Here is a 20,534-nt window from a genome sequence, read left to right on the forward strand (position 1 = left end):
TTGACTGATCAATTAATCAACTAATCGCTTCAGCTGTATTTTTGAAATGTCAGAATGCCTGTCAATGCTTTATCTATATACAGTATATGCTTTATTTAGCTTTGAACAACAAACCACACATTCTGTCCAAGAAACACTGATTTAAATATGCATTAAAAGCACAGTGCTGCTACTAGACACCTCAGTATGAAAACCTCCAAATGAACTGTGTTGATAAAAGGAACTAACATGCGTGAATAACCATTGAAAGACTTTACTTTTATACAGTAGCTTTTAGGCTCCGCAGGAAGCCAGTTTGGCAACATGGAGATGTGTTTTTAAAATGAGTAAAAGATTAGTTCAAAATCGCCACCCTTATTCCCATCACAATAACTCTCCTGTCCTTCCACTACCCTTTTTCTCTACACCGTCATCCACCTCCTCACTCACCCAAGAATGAGTAATCTAGTTTGCTTTGCTGTGGTAACCCAGCTCTATTTTAAGGATGAAATACATAATTATAGCAGACCTGACCTGGAGGCAGAGAGTCATAAGAGTTCTGTGTGTGTGTGTGTGTATATGTACAGTATGTCCCTGTTTGTATAAATGTTTTTATATACCCACGAGTGAAGATGAGAGACAGAGTGTGAAATAAAGGAAGTATTGGGCCATTATGCTTTACAGATGATCAGAGAATAAACTTAATCTGAGTTGTATTCATCTCTTCCTGTGCACTTTGTTTCTCTGTGTGTCGGTTTAGTAGGCCACGATGTTCATCAGGAGGAAAGCGAGTCAGCTTTTTAGGTTTTATTTCCCCTTATTAATGAATTGTTTAGCTTGCATCCAACTGCTCCGTAACCTACACACACAGACTTTTTCACACGTACACAAACACTCACATGCGCATAGGCGTGAAGCATGCTGAGCGATCAGATTGGAGGCAGTAGAGAACTAATGAGACACCTATTCATCTTCCTTGGAGATGGGATGTGTTGTGCATGTGTGTGTATTTTCGTGTCAATCTGTAGGTCTTCTTTGTGTCTACATTTTGTCTCTTTTTTTATGTGAAAGTCTCTATATTCAGTATACCTCGCAGGCACACATACACTCTTCCTCTTCTGACATATCTGTGTGAGTGCTCTCACTGTTAAGTGTTTTAGAAAGTGCTTACAAGGTGCTTCAAGGACAGACTACCTAAGCTACTCCAAGTGTTTCTCAATAGTTCTGCGCTTGTTGATTAGATAAGGGTGTCTCCTGAAGCAATTGTGGATTGATCCGTATCTTTGGGTTCATACACGCTGCCAAGTACTTTGCAAATACCTTCTCTCGCTCCCTTTTCATTACTTTATCTCTCCTTCTGTTTCCCCTGCCTCTATCTTGCTTTGTTTCTCACCTTATACCAAGTCCTTTTTCTCTGCTTTGACATTTTCGTCTTTTTTGTTCCCCCTCTCTTCTCTCTTTCCTTCTCTTGTGACAGGATTTCCACAGAGCACTCGCCCAAGCTGCAGATCCGGAGTCACAGCTATCTGCGGGCGGTGAGTGAGGTTTCCATCAATAGGAGTCTGGACAGCTTGGACCCGGCAGGGCTGCTGGCCTCGCCTAAATTCCGCTCGCGAAACGAGAGTTACATGAGAGCCATGAGCACCATCAGCCAGGTCAGTGGCACCCAGGGGCCCGTACCTTTCAGCCCCTACATCCCCTGTACCTCCACTGCTAGGTCCAATAAGGTCGTGCAGGAGGGAGGAAATCCCATCCGTAGCCTTCCTGAGGCCTGAATTAACAATCAGGTCACCATCCGGCAAAGTATGAACAGTACGAAAACCCCCAATCTCCCAATTAGTGTATACGTCTGTGTGCTGTTTTCTGGAGCTCCGATGATTACAGGCATATTCAGATTGGCTAATTAAACAGGAGGGTATGCAGAACCCCCCTTATCCCCTCTTTTACCGTAATATGCTCCTTCTTCCTCGGCATATTTTATGAAGCAAAATGACAGGCTAAAAATGCTCTCTTCAATTTGGCATCTGCTATATAAGAGATGAAAAGCAAGAAATAACACACAGCCATATGAATCTTATGAATAGCTGAAATGGGGATTGGTTCCAAATGATGAATAGCATATGCCTTGATTTGATGGTAATGGAACATATTGAAGAATTGACAAGGAAAGAGTAGAAACACTCAACAGGGGAGGTCTGTTGTTGCCACAAAATAAGGTGTTAGTCATTTTGTATTTTGAGCACGACACAGTTTCATACTCTACATTATTTGGAGTGACAGGGAAACTTAGCTTACCTTTTTGCCTGGGGTAAAGGGGATATGAACTCCCCTCCAAAGCCCAGAGGCTACACTTTGCCTCACTGGCTGAATGATGGACCCTTGAGACATCCCTTCAAGTCGTGGCATGGAGTAGGCCCAGAGGAGAATGACACAGTGGACCTGGCATCTACAAAAATGCCACTGAATAAAAAGAGGTGCTGCTAGGCTCTCTATCTTACTCACCCACTATCAAATTTGCGCTGGTTGACACGTGTGTCACGTCGAGGTCCACAAACCTTTCTGACTCCAAGCTTTACAGTATACACTCATGCTTGTCTGACTGTACACTCACTTTCTCTCTCACTCTCTTCACTGACAAATACCCAAACCAACTTTTTTTAGTCCCTGGCCACATCCCATTCCTAATATCCTGCTCCCTGTGCAGTCCACTTGCATAACTTGTTTTCAACTACAACCTTGACAATGACACCAGATTTGTCAAGAATGCTGAACAAGGGCAACTTAAAGGAATGGTATGGAGCTTCGTATTGTCTGCCCTCACACAACCCAGTCTGTGACACGTTCACCAATCTCTTCTCACAAGTCTGTAGCTTAAAGACCCTGGTTTGAAGCCTACTCAGTTACCTAAAACCCAAACTGCACTAGTTGGGGATATAGTTAGATTCCTCTAGTCACCTTTCAACTCTAGTAGTCTTACCATTGACACTTCCTAATCCTCACCTTTGATAACAGCACTTGTAGTATTTCATTATGTTGTATGGCCCTTTGAAGTTTTATCCTACAGTGATTCCTCCCCCTCTGCACTCCTTGGACATTCTTTTATTTTCCATGAATATATATATATATTTTTAAATCCAATATATGGCTTAAAGCTACACAAGGCAGCTTGGAAATTTGAATTTAAATACCAGTGAGAGGTATAACATTTGCATTTATTTATTATTCATTTGGCACACTTTTGTCCAAAGTTAAAAGTTTGATCAATTTCAACTTACGTAATAGAAATTATGTGATTTGATGTGTGTAAACTGAAGCTGGTCACTGCAAATGCATTATTTAAAGGGGGAGAACCCCTTTTTTACGCATAAAGGTCTGTTTACTTGTTACCATTCAGTTTAGTTAATATAATGTTTTTATATTAACTTTCTTAGTTTTTGTCAGAGAGGCTCCTCTCACTGTTGAGTAAAATAATACTCACCTGATTATTTGTTACTTTCTGTGGGCAGACAAATGTCCACATCAAACAGAATTTATCTTTGGCAAATATGGTGAATCTGCATATCTCAAATTACGAGACTGGAACACTCACTTCCATTGCCGCATCCAATTTGTGATTAGGTGTGTTTGTGTATAAAACTGCTGCCTAGTGAAGATTTAATCAGTGGAATTTCTCTGTAACATTGAATCTTGTGGCACTAAGAGTTGTTTCCCTGGCGTTTGCTTCTGAAATATGCTGTCCATTCTCCCTTGTGTCGCACTATGCTGGTGTGCACCTGTGCATTTTTATTTTTCATTTTTATTTTCCCCTGTGCATGGCTGTGTATGCTCGTTTGCGTGTGTTTTTGTTTGCGTGTTTGTGTGCACATACTCTATGTCTGTATGTGTGTCCCCTCCTTCACAGGTAAGTGAGGTGGAGGTGAACGGGCAGATCGAGGCAGTGTGTGAGTCAGTGTTCAGTGAGATGGAGTCGCAGGCGGTGGATGCCCTGGACCTGCCCATGCCCGGCTGCTTCCGCATGCGGAGCCACAGCTACGTGCGTGCCATAGAGAAAGGCTGCTCGCAGGAGGAGGAGGAGGGAGGCGTCGTGGTGGGCAACAGGAGGACCAACTCACCCCCGCGCACCACCACCACCGTCAGAACCATCCAGAGCAGCACAGGTCGGTGGGAAAATACAATTAACACACTCATGTGCTCATGGACATGTGAACACACAGTACATAATCCATGGCACATTATAAATTGATGTGTGTGCATGGAAAATATGTATTATAGATGTGTTTTGTGGCTAAGTTTTGCAGCATGTGTATAGTGTCAACACAGAAGTAGTACTGCAGTTACTTCAAGGAGAGACTGTTTAAAGATTGGACATTGGATCAAGGGTCATCAAACTAATTCTCTCTTTTAAAGTCTCTTACATTGCAAACCAATCTGTATTTTTCATAAAGGAAAGACTTGCCTTGGTTAGCTGACCGTGGAGTAGTTTCACTTTGCAAACCCAAACCCTCTGCATTATTATCAATCTGACCCAGTTTCCTTCACAGATACAATATGATGAATGCAGAACTGTTTTTCCCACATAAGAGCTTATTTGAGCTGTAAAGCTCAGTGGCTGTTAGGTCTTATTTTAGCCCTCTTGTGTGCCTCATGGTCTGGAGCGCTTGGCTTTCCAGCATTACTGCATGCAGTATTGATGCTGAGTGGTGCTGGCATTCAGCACTGGGTGCTACTGTGTTTCCTACTGCAAATCCAGACGTCATTCCCTTACATTGTGCACGTTGAGTCACCATCGCCTGACGCACACAGGCTTTCTCCTTCATTCTTGTTTAATTATGCCAATTAAAAGACAGCATTTCCTCCAAACCTAGCCGACAAGGTTACAGTCAGCTAATTAAACACATTTACTGCAAATTAGAAGAATGGCTTAACTGGTTCGATCGATTCAAAGGGTTTGCCATCGATTGTGAGCAAACGTTTATTTAATGCTGTTTAAGATTTGCTTCAACTGACTTTCTCCATCATATTTCTTTCTCCAATTAATGAAATTAGTCAAAATATTAAGTTGCAGCCCAGTATTTTCCTCATCACACATCTATTGGCAGTCCAGGGTTACAACACAATTAAAGGTGGTGGAGAATTCAGTTGATTGCTCTATTGTGTGGTGGTAGTTATTGATCTATAAAAAGAGACTGATAAGATACAGAGAGGGACATTCGGAGTTCCTTCCCCTGAGGAAGGAAGAGATAATGAAGACTATCTATCAGGTGGACTGCTGTACACCCTAAACTCTGGTTTTCTAGCTAGACAGCTGCTCCATGGTGTTACTTCCACTGTTGCTACATATGACACAGGCACTCTTGCTTTTTAATTTCTCCCAACTGTCTCTCACACACCTAGCAGAGACAATTTTCTTTATCTATAATCATTTGCTGATAATATAAACGTAGCACATTTAAACCCATGTCAGGTAGAAAGAGGTGTGTGTGTGCATGTGTGTGGCACACACATCAGCAGCAGTAGTGGTAATTTAATGAACCTCCATTTTTGGCACCTGAGTTTGTCACATGATGAATGGACATTGTGGAAGTACAGCGTTGAGGTTAGGGTTATTAGTATTAGTCTACTGTGTGGTCACTGATGATCCAACATCATGCTGCTGCTTCCAATTGAGGGCAATCCTCTGAATGGCTCGCATGGTTCTTCATGATTGGCTGTTGGATTCTCCTGACCCTTGACTTTCATTTGCTGCCGACCTTATTGCATCCTGGAATCAGCTGCAACAGAGGCTGAAAGGAACGAGACAGGGAGAGTGGGAGCGAGTGATATATTATGAGGTATTGTGGAGAGCAGTTCACCGTGGTTGGTAGTGAAGGTAGCGGATTGCTACAGATTACTGTCGTAGTTCTACCACTGCACAATTCATCGCCTCCTTAGATCTTCACCAGTGAGTCGTCAGTCACTGTAATTAATTAGCTACCTCTGCTTTTTCTCCTCCTGGGGGAAGGCTGTGATTGAAGAGGAGAGGAAGGGAGAGAGACTGGAGGGAGAATAAGAAAAGATCTCAGTCTGACTACAATTTTCCTGCCTTATTCTCCACCTTTTTAACACATGGACTAATGCCACATTCATGTCATGTGGGAGTTACAGTAATTAGCAGTTTCTGACTTTTACATACTGTTCACACAGTGTGCAAAATACAGGGCGGGTCTCAGGTGGTCAAAGACCCCTTCAATTAACACCCCTGTAAACCAAGATGAAGCAGATTATTTTCTACTTATATATATATAGAGACTGTACATTTTATTTGTATATGAAATATTGAAAGGAGAAGAGCTGCACAGAAAATGTACATCTTGCTTTTGCCACAGCTGGTAGCATGGATATAAAGTGCCACCACCAGACACTTATGCATAATATGAATATAATTTAATTGATAACCTCAGGGTTCTGGTCCTGCTCTGCATATTTTAAAAGCTTCATTTAAAGTCATTACACATAAACCAGTCCATACGCAAAATGAAAGTCCTTATTTATTCAAAGAAAAACAAGAACAGTCCTTAAGATGTCCCTGTCTCACTAAACAGATAAACAAACAAAAAAAGATAAATAAAAAGACATAACTGTGCTTGGACTACTACTGCACATAATTTAAAGGGGTACTCCAAAAATCCAGACAGTGGAGGCCCAGATATCCTTTAAAGATTTGGCTGGCGATTTTCTATACTTTTCTTCTTGTCAACAAATCTCATTTACAGAGTCAAACCAACAATGAATTAATCTACTTACAAGTATTGTGTGTGTAAGCCGGATATATTGTATTCCTCTGTGCCGTATAGCTCCATTGTTGTCCAAAAACTATTAAAAACACGTCAATGAGCCGCACCGTGGCACTGGATGACATACTCCATCGTCAATGAAAACAGTGGTTACTGTAGCTTGTTTAGGAACTGCTCCACTCAGCTGATGTGTTTTTAATAGTATTTGGACAACAACAGAGGTCTACGGCACAGAGGAATACGATATATCAGGCTTTGGATACACACACAATACTTGTAAGTAGGATGAGTGCATTGTTGGTTTGGCTCTGCACATGGGATTTGTAGACAATAAGAAAAATATCGAAATCGCCAGACCTATCCTTTAACTGTAGTCCCTAGTATGGGGCAAGCTCCAAAAACATTAGATCCTACATTTCCCACGATGCAATTGAATAACATCTTTAATTAGACCATCCACTGCCTGTTAAATGCCCTCTCTTTTCCCCCATGCCAACAGTTAATAATGCAATCTGTCAAATTTTTTGATGTCTCAAAACTAACTCAAGATAACCCCTGATGACATCATCAGACATGCAGAGCTGTTTACACAGGCTGAGCAGTAGCCAGTACAGTATGTTTTAACCTCATTTAGTGTTCAAATTACACCTCTTATTAGTAGCCATTAATAGTATCTTGTAATTTGTTATTGGGGTAATAACTTTTGGTACTCTTTTAAGAATTATAGCTAATGTTTGTGTTGTGTTAGTATTTATTGATGCCAAAGAAAACCATAGTAAGAAAGCTAGAATCTTCATGAATTAGAGAAAAGCAAAAAGACAATATGACTGGCAGCTGCCATCACTACCTCCCTTCCCACATGGAGCGAGTGCACCATAACATGTATACATAATGGAGATGTGCTGTAACATCACTGGATACAACAGTGTAGGACAAGTGCAGTCTAACAATAGGCATAGAAAAAATTAGCTCTCATGCATTGGCTTGTACAGTATGCATATATAATCTTCTATCATTAGTCGTTTGCTCTCCCATACAAAAACAACTCATAACTGACAGCACAGTAACTTTCTGCCAAGTAAACAGTCACAGCTTTTGCATTTACTTTTTATTTTTGTTGTTCCACAATGCAGGAGAAGCATGCATGCAGACGCTCACACACACACAAACACACAAACACAAATTCATACATTTCACAGGAAATCGGCTGGGAGCCCAAAGTGAGAAGTGAAGACGTTGTTGTGGTGAATATTGCATGATGTTTCTGAAGGATGGTTCAGGCACCAGATCCAGAAAAACAGCCTGCATTTATGGTTTCTGCTCCCACTTGTCCCCTCGGCAAACCGCCAAAATATCACACACACACAGACAGGAGAGACCTATCAGCTTCTGCTTTTACTGCTCTCCAGTTTGCCCACTGCGCTGCTCCAGCCCATTATTATTGATGATCTTTTTAATCCTGAGGAAGGAGACTGAAGTAAGGGGCTGTCCTTTGATCTCTACTCTTTGAACGTCAAGTGGCTGTGGCTGCTATTGACTGCTTCTCTGCCCACTCAAACTGGCACACACACGCATGCTAACCCGCACATCACTCACACACACAGACACACACATATAACTATTGCCTCGGACAGACATGTTGGCCTAAACATCAGGTCCTTTGGATCGGTTTAACAAAATCTGGAGCAGATCCTCTTTCTAAAGCTTGGGAAAATCCATAGCAATCGGTTAATGTGAGGATTTTACTGCCTCTAAGCCCTGGCTCCTCCACCCAGCGTCGTCTCCAGTTAACATATTCATCACCTCTTCCCTTTGCTTTGTCTTTCCTTTCCTTGGCCTCTTACACAACTGCTAGATCCCCCCGCCTTTTCACAACAGCTGTTAGATGTGTGGATAAATCAACCTGTTGTTTCACTAAGAGGGAGAATTGACCTTCAATTAGGAAGAGTATACACACAGATCTTAAGTCTGGGAAATGTGCCATCGTTTCTGTTTCTCTTCCTCTCACCCTCAGTTTCGCTGGCTCACTGACTTGCTGTCAATTATCCAACCTCAACCAGCATCTATTTTTCAGAGGTGCTGAGGGATTGGCTGAAAAGAGTTGCTTTCCTCCCCTAGCTCCTTTAATAGGCTACAGGACCATGTTTAATTTAATGGTTGTGAATTTCCTACTGCCCTGAACAGAGGCATTGCGCTCAATAAAGCATCCTTTAAGTAGCTCATTCTGTGGCTCATTTTACTGATGATCTTGACAAACACTCTGTGGAATACCACCTCTTCATTTAGTTTTCTGAAGCAGCTCTGGGCACACTTTCCTATCTGCTCTCACTATACTCTCTGGAGTAATTAACAAAACAAAAGGAATGTCAAAATATTGTGTGATAGCATGGATTTACCATTTCATTGAAGATGTTTTTGTGGAAATGTAATACAAAAGTGGTGAAGTTTACCTTGCAAGGCAGCTGGATTCACAAGATCACGCAAGAAATCCATCTTGTCAGGCTTCAAGTTATGCACTTGTGTCTGAACCACTGGTGGTTCAAACCAATCAGCATCCTATCAGGATTCTCACATGATCTCTCAAATCCAGCTGCCTCACAAGGTAAGACCATGACTGTATTATAAGAGCTGGATAGGGATCCTCCACTCAGCCAATTTTTCCCAGTGATCACTCACAGTATTGCAGTAAAAAATACCCCTGCAAACCTAGCTAGACACTTTTTTGGCATACGTGCCAGCCGAGCAATTCTTATTGGACTGAATGGGTGCCATTTTCGCTCCGGCATCCAGCTCTTATAATAAATCCATGGGTAAAACAGTGCTAGATGATGATAGACAGATGGTTCATCCAATCACCTGCCAGGTATTTTTTTGAAAGTGCCTGCCCTTTCCCAAACAGTGTTCAAGGACAACTTCTCAGATGGTTCTGTGTAATAAACCATCTGGCCCATCAGGTTATGGTGAAGTAGCATTGCATAACATACTGTATATGAATACACAAGACATTGTTCACAGCACAACCCATTATTCCTCATTTGTTTTGCTTTTTCAGTAACAATCATGTAAAAAAGTGAGGATGTAAAAAATAAAATGGGCTGTCCCTTAGCTGCAAAAATCTTTTAAGACATGTACCTACAAGCATGATTTGTGACATCACAATTAGTTTCGAAGCCAGTCATGGCCCAGTATTACTACCATATTACAACTTACTTCTTCTCTTCTTCTTAAACTCTGATTTAAGGTGAGCAAAGAGAAAATTTCTCCTTTGAGTAGATGAATGTAAAAACAGCCTCTTGGTGTCTATTCTACACATACATCATTCTGCATAGTGAAGCATCCAAGTGAAGTAACAATAAGCAAAATATATTTTTGAGTGTGGGGGGGCTTTAATAGTTGTATTAGCTTTATTTAAAAATAGGATATCCAGCAGTTCATAAAGATCACTGCTCACCAAATAAAACTTGTTAGAGGTGCTGGAGCTAAGCTTAATGAATAACTATGTTAAAAGCATCCACAATTGTGCAATAGAGAAAGAACAGAAATGTTTCATATTTCCTGATGAATTTCAGCCAGCAACATTTTCCCAATGTGTGTATAGAGTGACTTGAAATAAAATCCTCAATATGCTCCTTTAAATCTGGAACACTAACCGTAGAAAATGTAATTCACTGCAGCATTTGTAGGCTTTTCAGTATTGAGATCACAGGGACTCCTGTGTGTTTCCAGCTCCTCAGTACAGTAAAGGATGAAATAAAGCCTGTACAACACTGCCCCCAGGGGCTCAGTGTAACATAGCACTCCACCTCTGCCCTTCCCTCCTACGGCAGTTGTGTGAGTGGGTGGATGAAAACTACCAGACAGCTTGACCCAATTAACAACAATGACTGCCATCACTGGCATTTTTCCATAAGTGCTGTTCTGAGGGAACCTTTGAGAGTAAATATTTCTGGATTTCCCTGTGCTCTAAATATAAGTGGCACAGATGTAAACCACTAAAGTCTGGTCAAATCAAGATCATGCCCAGTGTTCGACCAGATCACCCCTCACACCTTCACCAGCCCACGCAAATGTCTAAGAATGAAGCTCAAATTTGTTTGTCATATGCCAAGTTGACTTATATGTAACAGAAACAAAGAAAAATGCCGCTGTAGGGCCCTGTGTGTGTTGTCTTATGTGTTTTGAGAGGGTCCCCTGTTAAGGTGGATTTGAGAAGAACAACAAGCGAAAGGTCCCTGTGGCAGTATTAGGTTTAACAAAGCTATTGGTCCTGATAACACTGACCTGAGTTGTGTTCCATACCACTGCAGTTGGCTACTGAGGATTTGGCCATCTGCTTGACTGTTGTGTTTGTTAACAGAGTGATGGCTTCAAAACAAGGTCAGGACTCAAGGTAAACATACAGTGCGTGGGATTGAATAAAGTGCAATCAAGGTATCATTGCATTTTGCAGTATAATCTGTCTTGTGATCGGTTCTGCAAGTTCAGTCCTGCAACATAAAATGAAAAGGATAAGATAGAGATCTAAATTGGTGTTATAAAAAGTGTTTTATGCAATGTAAGTACACTATGACCTCCACAAGGTGATCTTAACCCCATCAAACCCTACTGTAAAAAGAAAATCAATTATGTTCTTTAATATAAGCATTACAGGCAATACCAAGGGATAACCTGCACTATGTCCTTGCTCTCTGGGTATGAAAATGCTCAGTGCAATATCAACCAAACTTCAGTTTACTTCAACCACAAGGTGGCAGTCATTAGACTGTCTGAGTACTATATATCTTTAGTTTGGCTGAATATCTTTGCATTTAATTCAGTGAAATTATCACTCCGTTTGTGTTTGATGTATCAAAAAGACAGATTATGTCAGTCTGTCACTGAGTAAATCCTTGAGATAAATTTCAACTTAAATTTATTTATAGTGTCACATCTCCTAGAAAATGTGTATACAGTTTACACAGCAAACTAAAAACTTAACATTTTTAACATTCCTGGAAATATGTATGAGTTTATATCGTATAATTACACACATTTACATGTGGAGAATTTAAAGGCTAATTTTGATTGTTTTTAACTAAATAAATTAAAAGACATTAAGTATTCTTCAACATAAACACATACCTGGCAGTACAGAGAAAACTTTGATTTTAAAATTTAGCCTATAATTTAGACAGATAATAATTACACAAAATATGAAAAATATATACATAAAATGGGAGATTTTGTTGGGGGGTTGTGTGTGTGTGTGTGTGTGTGGCTTGGCAAAATATTTCTTTGGTGGGTCAGGCTCTGCTCAAGAAATGTGAACTAAAGACAGTATTTCTGACCTCAGTGGATTGCAGTGTCATTGGTAGCGTTTCTGCATCTCAACTTAATTTTGCTATATTCTTCATTACTGCAGCTAATTATCCGCTGTACATTTAAACGTACACCAGTTCTGCTCAAGCACTCTTAGCTCTCCTTCTTTTAGCAAGTTTCTCGCTAATCACAGTTGTTTACATGCTTTTCAGATCTACTAGTCACTTTAGCTTAGCAGTTAGCGGTGGTTTCCCTCTCTCTCTCTCTGTTGCTCTCCTGCTCTCTCTTGTTCGGTGTGTCTTGTCTTGTTTAGCTATTCCCCCGGCTTCTTTAGTGATAATGGTACATGTAATATATGTAGTTTATTTACTGTGTCGGAGGAGAGGCTCAGCGAGTTAGAAGTGTGGCTCTTTACCATGGAAACCAAGTTGTTAGCTACATGTCATAGCTACCTGGCGACATTTTTACTCAAGTTGATGACAACTACAGTCGTTACTGTAAGTGCAACAAAACTGTTGCAAGTAAAAAGCCAATAAGTACTTTATCAAACCACCTGTTCAACCAGCGTAAACATGAGGAAAAGCGGTATTTTCAACTGCTTTGCCCGCAGTGTCCCATCCACCGCCAGCACGTTTTACACAAGTACAGCATGTTGGTTAAGCTAATAACACAAAAGCTTTCTGTATGTAGCCTAAATGCTTATCTGAGTTTGCCACATATCTTAAAATTTGGCAAATTATTTTAAGCTTAGCTGAGACAAACCAGCCTCTCCTCTTGTTCATTAGTGGCTAACTGAGCAGAGCGGAAGAGAAGAGTCTATCTGCAGTCTTGCAGACCTACACGACACACCTACTTTACTACACGACACACCCCCCTGACCTCTAACCCTAACCATCTCACTACTGATCCCTAAAGCTGAAATTATAGTCTCCCCATCCACGAGTCAGCGAGGGTCTGCTACAGTCCGCTTGATGTAAATTTCGTCATCAGACGGTGTGCGCATAGGTGCAGACATGCAGACAGCCATGTACCTGCAATTTGTTGTGTCTGCGCAGACCTGTCCACACCAGTCCACACGGCCACAATGCTGTCTCCCTGTAGACACCGATCTACCGTGCATGTGTGGAATGCGTCCTTGACCCCAGAAAGTAGTATAAACAGAACAACTACCTGTCAGTGGTGTCCGCAGCTGTCCATGTACGCATCCACTCAGGAGTATAAATGAAGCTTCAACCTAACCAAGTGTATGTGTCAGTAGGAAAGTAGATGTGTCAGGTAGAGCACTGCAACAGACCTACTTGGAGAAGAGGGCTTGAGCAAGCAGTGACCAGTGACACACGTCAGGCAGGGTCATTTGCACATGCATCACCTCTGCCTCTGGGTTGGGTTGCCAGGTACCATGACACATATCCTACACAGAAACGGAGAAACACCCATTTGATTTGTACCACTGTGAAATCGGGAGATTAAAGGGGGAAAATACCAGTGGAGAGCACAGCTGAGAAAGGGTTAAAAATAGGTGTTGGCAGGTAGGTTAGCCAACCCCCAGTAGCTGGTGCAGGTGTCAATCAAAACGTGATCTGCCACGCCTACACAGAGAAATGGTCTGGAACAGCGAAATGAGCTGCTTTTTGAACTAGGTTTTCTAATAGTTATGAACGTTTGTTTTCCCTCAGATTTTTATGGATGCTTAATGAGACATTCAACTTTGATATCATATATGCATTTTCACTATTTCAAGGCAATATTCCAGAGGCTTTAAGTCTGAGTAGGAAAGTTATCGGGAGATTTCAGCAGAGTTTTCTAGATGACTGTGAACGGGACTGTCCCACCCAGAGTGCAGAAAGTGTGTGTGGGTTTGTGTTTGTGTGTGTGTGTGTGTGTGTGAGGGTGGTGGGGGGCGGGTGGTGCGATCAAGGCGCGTCCACATCCTGACATAAGATCCAATATCGTCAGACTGAAAGAGGAAAAGAGGGAGAGAGGACTCCTGCTGTCATCTCATATCGGCTCAGTCAGTGTTGTGGACTCGCAGCTTTCATGGCGTTGCTTGAGTGTTTCTACAGCGCGCTGCTCGGCATGTGTGACTTCTGGATTCGCCTCTGTGAGTAAAAAAAAAAGCCGCTGTTGTGTTCCTCTGTTGTGTGAAGAGTGAGGCATGATGACCGATGGTAGCGAGCTGCACCAAGCGAGACGGAGCAGGAAGTCGGCTGGTTGTAGCCTTCAAAGTAAAAGTCACATTTGTCGGTGATGGGGGCAACAAGTAAAAAGATGCCAAAATAAAATTGCATAAGACACAATGCAGAGCAAATTATAGTTGTTACACCTTTTATTAACTCCGGATAAGAATATCTAAAAGCTCACAATACCGCCTACAATGGAAATTAAGTACCCGCGCGTCACTGACTTTTACTTTGAAAATACCAATCGGAAGTTGTGTTTTTATTTTAATTAGCTTGACGCTAAAATTATCAGCGCCCATCCCTGTGTTTCTGCTTATTCATGCCTCAAGTGAAAATGGACGATACCGCTTAAGTTCATAATATTAAATGAGACCATAAAAAAATTAACAACTCAAATGAAAGTAAATGAAATATGTTATAATCAATGGATGACACATAGAATAGGCTACATATATTGATTGTGATACATAGTACCAGTCAACAGTTTGGACACACCTTCCCATTCACTTGAATGAGAAAGTGTGTCCAAACACTTGACTGGCATTTTGTCTGAACTAATAATAAACTGTTTTGAATGGTAAATAGCAAATGGGCTGCATTTATATAGCGCCTTTCTGGTCCTCCGACCACTCAAAGTAATACTTATCAGAATTAAAAACTTGATTAAAAAACATTAGATGAAGTTACTAAAATTGAAATACAACAGAATTTTTCAGTACTTTTCCCTCTATAGAGTCATACAAGGTCTCTCGCTGACCCTCAACACTTCTATCAAATAAAGTTTTTGTCATCTCTCAGCCCCTCTGCGACTTGTTTTCCCTCCAAACTGGACACCATGTGGGAATACTGGGATTAACTTACATGCTCTTTGCTTTCGCCCTCCACTCATGGTAGCCGGGAAATGTTGAACACCTTCCAGCTCTCGGGCTATTTTGGTGTCATATCTCTGATGGGAGGGGCGACAGGTGTGGCCTGCATCACACAGCACAGCGCCTGGCACAGCATCACAACATAGCCTCTGCAGGATCCGGTTATTTAGGTCAGACTCAGGGCCTCTCTGGAATTGGAGTTCACAGGGGTTCATCTCAGACTTCTGTGCTCGTTAAAGTGAGCAACCAGAGGGCAGGGGAGCAAGATGCTGAGCCCCCCCCCCCTCCCTAGGCCTTATGGGAAAAGGGCTCACTGCCACTTACCAGTTCGAGGCCTGCTAGGGTAGATGGAGGGCCTCTAACGTCCTACTGTGTGACAGACGAGCAGTCTGTGGCCCCGCGTCCCTAACCGACCATCTGTGTGTGAGTGAGTCATGCACACACTTCAGCTCATGCTCGCCACTGATGCCAGCTATGCTGCCAGCCTGCTCACCTACCAGCTTTCCTCTTTCTATTTTCAGACGAGCCCTGACAGCCTCCTGAGCTCAACATGCCACAGACACGCGCACATGCAGTACACACACACATCTCTGGTGATGCAACTAGACTATAGTCATGCGAGACTATATGAGTATCATGTATGGTAAATTACGGAAGTCACCTAGAATATGAGCCGGGGAGGGCTCAGCTGTTGACACTTACATCCAGGAAAGCGCTTATAGTCACAGTGACACTTAATTATCAAATCATAAGTGAAAATATTGCAAGTTTAAGGGTGAGTTAGTAGAAAATAATATTTTTTTAACTAATATTTAGCGTAATATTTGAATTGTTTTGCCAGTAAAATTGTTTACACTCTGTTCACAATAAATGTCTTTTCTTTATTGTTTTTATAATTCATGTTTTTGTTTCTTAGTTCATTATTTCTCTGCGCTTATATTGTATTTTCCAGTTGAATCCCATTACTTTCTTTGCTCTTCCTACTTTACCCTGAGGGCTCCTTAGTTTCCCTCAGTTTCATTCACAAATTGTTCCAATCCATCAGTAGTGGCTCAAAATTCAACTTGAGATATGTTTTCTCAGAAGCATACAGTAGTTACACAAGCATATTTTTGAAGTGCCTGCTGTTTAAATGTACAGGCATTTAAATTGATAGTGCAGTAAAAAAGTTTAAAGAATGATTATTCTCAGGAGGCATGGTCAATTTAAAGAGCAGAATCCTTGCTCAGCACAAACAGGAACAAGCTTACTAAAGTTTTACCATCTGGCTCAACATTCTTACCTGCATCTGTGTTTAATGGTTGAGAAATTGCCCAAAATCCCCAGATATATTTGTGGTTTAACTCTGGACAGACAACTGATGCAAGTTTTTTTTTGCACAGAGTTAGATGAGAAGATTGATACCGGTCTGGGGTCTACAGCTTGTCAGGGGATTATGTGTGGGATTATTTCTTGGCCAGGCTTACTGTGATATACTTCAATATAAACATTTAACATTTGACTTAATGTTTGCCTGAGTACAGACTGCATTAAAACTACTTATTGCTATTATTTTGTCCCATCAGAATGTACAGGGCCAACTATTGTGTCACATTTGTAATGGTTATAGAGAGCTGTTTTCTGAGGCAGACAGAGAAACAAAACAGCTTCCTGACTAAAACGTGTTAATCAAGTTATGTTGCAAGTGCTCCGGTGTGTACTCAGTTGAATGCATGTTCTTAATGCAGTAGGTGATAACGTATGTTTGGGAAGGCTTAGATGGATGTTTTAAGTAAATGTGATAATGTTGTAGGTTACTTATAAGTTTATGTGTATGTGGTTTGGTGCATTGGATAGCACATTGTAACATATATCCAGTTGCCCCAGGTTTGTTGTACCTCTGTGTGACTATGGGAACTAACAGAACCAGTCATCTCTCTCAGTTCAGTGACTTTATTGGAGTCAGTATTACCAAGACACATTCCTAAGTGTGTCTCCCCCTCCCTCTCTCTCGATCATATACTGTCAATGATCTAGTCGTGTTTTCCAAGCAACACTCACTTCTACCAGTTGCTAAGACTTCAGCTGCCCCCCTTCTACTTTTCATGCTGTCTTTTAAAAAGCAACTATCATGTTAAAGCTCAGCGGATGAAACACTTGCCAAGGAAAGGAAGGACACTAGTGAGGGTATGAGGACTCCACATATAACTTTGGATAGAGATATGATGACGGGCAACTTATAAACACCACAGTCAGATAAACAAAAACAAAACAACATAAGAAAGATGAGGGTCTGGGGTGAAATAGCAACAATGGGTCTCATGCAAGAACCGCTCGTAAGAATAGATTCATTCTTAAGATGCATGTATGAGTGATTTGAGAACATTTGTGGCGTTCATCAATTTTCTCTTTAGAAAGACGCTTTTTAGCATTTAATTTCATGTCAAAGCATTTCCTCTTTATTTCTGTCACAGTACAGCGCCGCACTGATGACATGTCGTTAGCAACTGGATTCATATTTTCTAATTGTTTCTGACACCCCTAAATTTGTTATGTTTTTGTCTACTGGTTTCTGAAAGCGGGACTTGACGCTGCACAGTGTTTTTACTCTTTTATGTGAATGAAACTTTCCCACAAATGTAGCAAAACATGGAGCCTTATATGGCAATTTTAGGGGCATTGATTATGCTAATGATCACAGCTCACAAACGGGCATCTACTTATGAACAGGTGACGTTCATCAGGCTGAAATGAATGATTTACGACAAGCTCAGGCAATTAAGAGAGTTTGTTGAATCCAACTTGGAACACTTGTAGTAGCAAACCTCACGGAGAAAAGTAAGAGAGTTTTAGTCAAAAAATACAAAAACATTCTCGCATTTTCTTGCAGTACTTGGCTGAAAATTAACTAAAGTAGACTATAAGTAAAAATCTGCTTATTGAAAATGTTCACCAGCCCTCTTCCCCTCACATTTCTTTCAGTTAGTGTAGTTTTAGTTCCACAGTCCCAACAGACCAAGATATCTTTGGATCTGATGACATTCACTGAATGTAATGTAATGTCTCACTGACTCACTAACTCCTTCCCTTTCACTTTCCCTCTTTCATCAGCTCCCTAATTCTTTCCTGCTGTTAATTCCAGATTTGTAGTAATCCACCAAAAAAAAAAAAAAAAAAAGCAGAAAAGACAGAAGAACAAAGATAGAGGTCAGGTGAAAATATGGTTGTTAATTAAAGCTGTTAAGTGCAAATCCATGAAGAGCTGTACTTACTAAACCACTTTATTGTTTCCTTTCTTCTGAAAGCTTTTTAACTTCTGGAACCTTAATGAAGCAGTGTGCCTTGAATTTAAAAAAAATCTTACTTGGAAAAAAAAATGTCATTCATCTAATGTAGTAACTTAACCGTGATTTAATATAAGTAAATGTAACAGCTTACAGTTACAGATTAAATTTAGAAATTTAAATTAAAGAATATTCTCAGCATGTGTCACATGATTACACCTGCCTTTAACATGAGAAGTGATATGCCTTTGTTTTCATACTATATACGATACCATGAAAAGTTAATTTGAGGAGAAAAATTGCCCTTTTCTCTGAAATACTTGGATTATAATAAATGATTGTTTTCGATTTTTCGATTCTAGCTTGTCACCACTAGAGGGAGTCGCAGCCCTTCTTTTGCAATAAATCAAGGCTACCCTCTGATGTTTCACCATAGCACTAGGTCTCCGTATATGGGGCAACTCACAAGTTTTATCTTGTAGGAGCTGTCAAACATTATTCTAGGCACATTTTGTGTCTTATCAACAATTCCAGTGTGTCTGCGTGTGTGTGGAAAGACTGAGATAGAGGAAAGGAGAGAGGAAATGAGTGATCAGCGTGTGAGATACCCTTGAGTCATGACTGACATTCATGCTTTGCTTGATGTATATGTGCCTGAGAGACATAGAGATCAAACAATGTTCACTGAGGATGTTGCGCAGGAATGCAGCTTTGAGATCCATCAATCCCTCCTGCCATGTCTGTTCCTCAGTCACACATACACACAAACACATGCACACACTCACGTAGTGTTCTCTATTTCCTGCTCTGGCGTTAATTACAGGGACAGATAAAGCCCTGCCTTAGCAACGTATGCCTCTGCATGTGAAATACACCTGTGTGTCAGTGGATCAAAGCTGCCATCCTCTAAGGTGGAATTATTATTCAAAGAGGGGATGTAAATTAAACAGTACTCTGGTGTCATCTGTTTCTCTGTTTCTCTCCCTTGCTCTCTTTCACACAAACACACACACACACACACACCTGCATAATGCTGTCATTCCACATGCTTTGATGGTGCAAGTAGGTGTGTTTGACAGGAAACAAGGGCTGGGTCGAGGCATGTGGTGAAACACTAGAACACGCACCACATACATATTGAATAAAAAAGGAAAAAGACACCGTTCACAGTTGTTGTTGGCAGCCGTACCTCCATCGAGCTTTCGAGCATGTGGGTGTGTGCACGCGCACATGTGACTGTAAATGCACACGGTGTCAAAATGTCTGTGTGTGGCTTCTCCGTTTGCAGCTGCGGGATCAAGCCAAAACTGGGAGCTCGATGTGGGTAAACTGTGATTTGGCTATCTCTCTTCCTGGGGGAGATAAATCCTAGCCATGCTGGTGTGTCAGCCACTCAGTAATTACTTCATCCTGTCACGACTGTCTGAGAATGCAAGCCAGTGGGAACTTGCACTGTCGCTCTTTCATTGACACAAGGGAAAAACAGCCAGAATCTCCTTTATACGGCTCAGTGAGAGCTTAAGGAGCATTAGTCATCAGATGAAAAGATCCGGTGGAATTGAATTTAGCTCAAAAGTTTTACATCTGTGAATTTACTACCTGTTATACCGGCTAGTAAACTTGTCATTGATGTGTTTAACCTTCTGTCTTCCTGTTGGTTTTAATAATCTCATTCCAGTCCGTCTGATGTCAACTAAGTCTTAAGTGAATCATGTTTTTGTGATCCAGATGTAAGCAACCCCAGGAACCCTTGACTTGCAATATCAAATCTTTCACTAGATGTCATCATAGCCTCAGTTGCTTTGAAGCATGTCCCTGGTCTAATCTGTGTAATCTGGTCCAACCTGTGAGTGTTGAATATGGCACAAATAATGCGTTACATGACGCTCTTATGCAATGTGATCGGAAGTAACCTGTGTGGATGATTTGCACCTGTAGGCACTTGCTGAATATTTTTGCAGAATTGCTATATCCTAGTATCAATCATATGTAATTGTTGTATATTTCCATTACCTGAATAGACAGTGATTTTTCTGCCTGCACATGCTTTAAAGAGGAATAAAAGTCAATAGAATAAATCTGCAGGACTTAAAGCTTTGGTTAGTGGTTGCTAGGTGTTTATATTTACTTACGACTTAATTGGTCCCAGCTTGTTATGGCCTGGAATGCTTT

General features: G+C 41.1%; 1 protein-coding gene and 1 long non-coding RNA gene across 2 annotated transcripts in view; one reads left to right on the forward strand and one right to left on the reverse strand.

Moving 5' to 3' along the window:
• The window catches only part of dlgap1b (discs, large (Drosophila) homolog-associated protein 1b), a 106,481-nt gene that overhangs the window by 66,332 nt on the left and 19,615 nt on the right, over positions 1-20,534 (forward strand). The window contains 3 exon segments of the mRNA XM_067577453.1: positions 1,457-1,634; positions 3,881-4,060; positions 8,046-8,065. Coding sequence (XP_067433554.1) covers positions 1,457-1,634; positions 3,881-4,060; positions 8,046-8,065 — 378 coding nt within the window.
• On the reverse strand, positions 4,918-15,509 carry LOC137172870 (uncharacterized). Its single transcript, XR_010925064.1, has 3 exons — positions 15,424-15,509; positions 15,092-15,287; positions 4,918-5,762 (listed from the first exon to the last, which is right to left on the reverse strand). It is a non-coding gene; the product is annotated as an uncharacterized lncRNA (long non-coding RNA).

Source organism: Thunnus thynnus, chromosome 21 (genome assembly GCF_963924715.1).
Source record: "Thunnus thynnus chromosome 21, fThuThy2.1, whole genome shotgun sequence".
Taxonomy (NCBI): domain Eukaryota; kingdom Metazoa; phylum Chordata; class Actinopteri; order Scombriformes; family Scombridae; genus Thunnus; species Thunnus thynnus.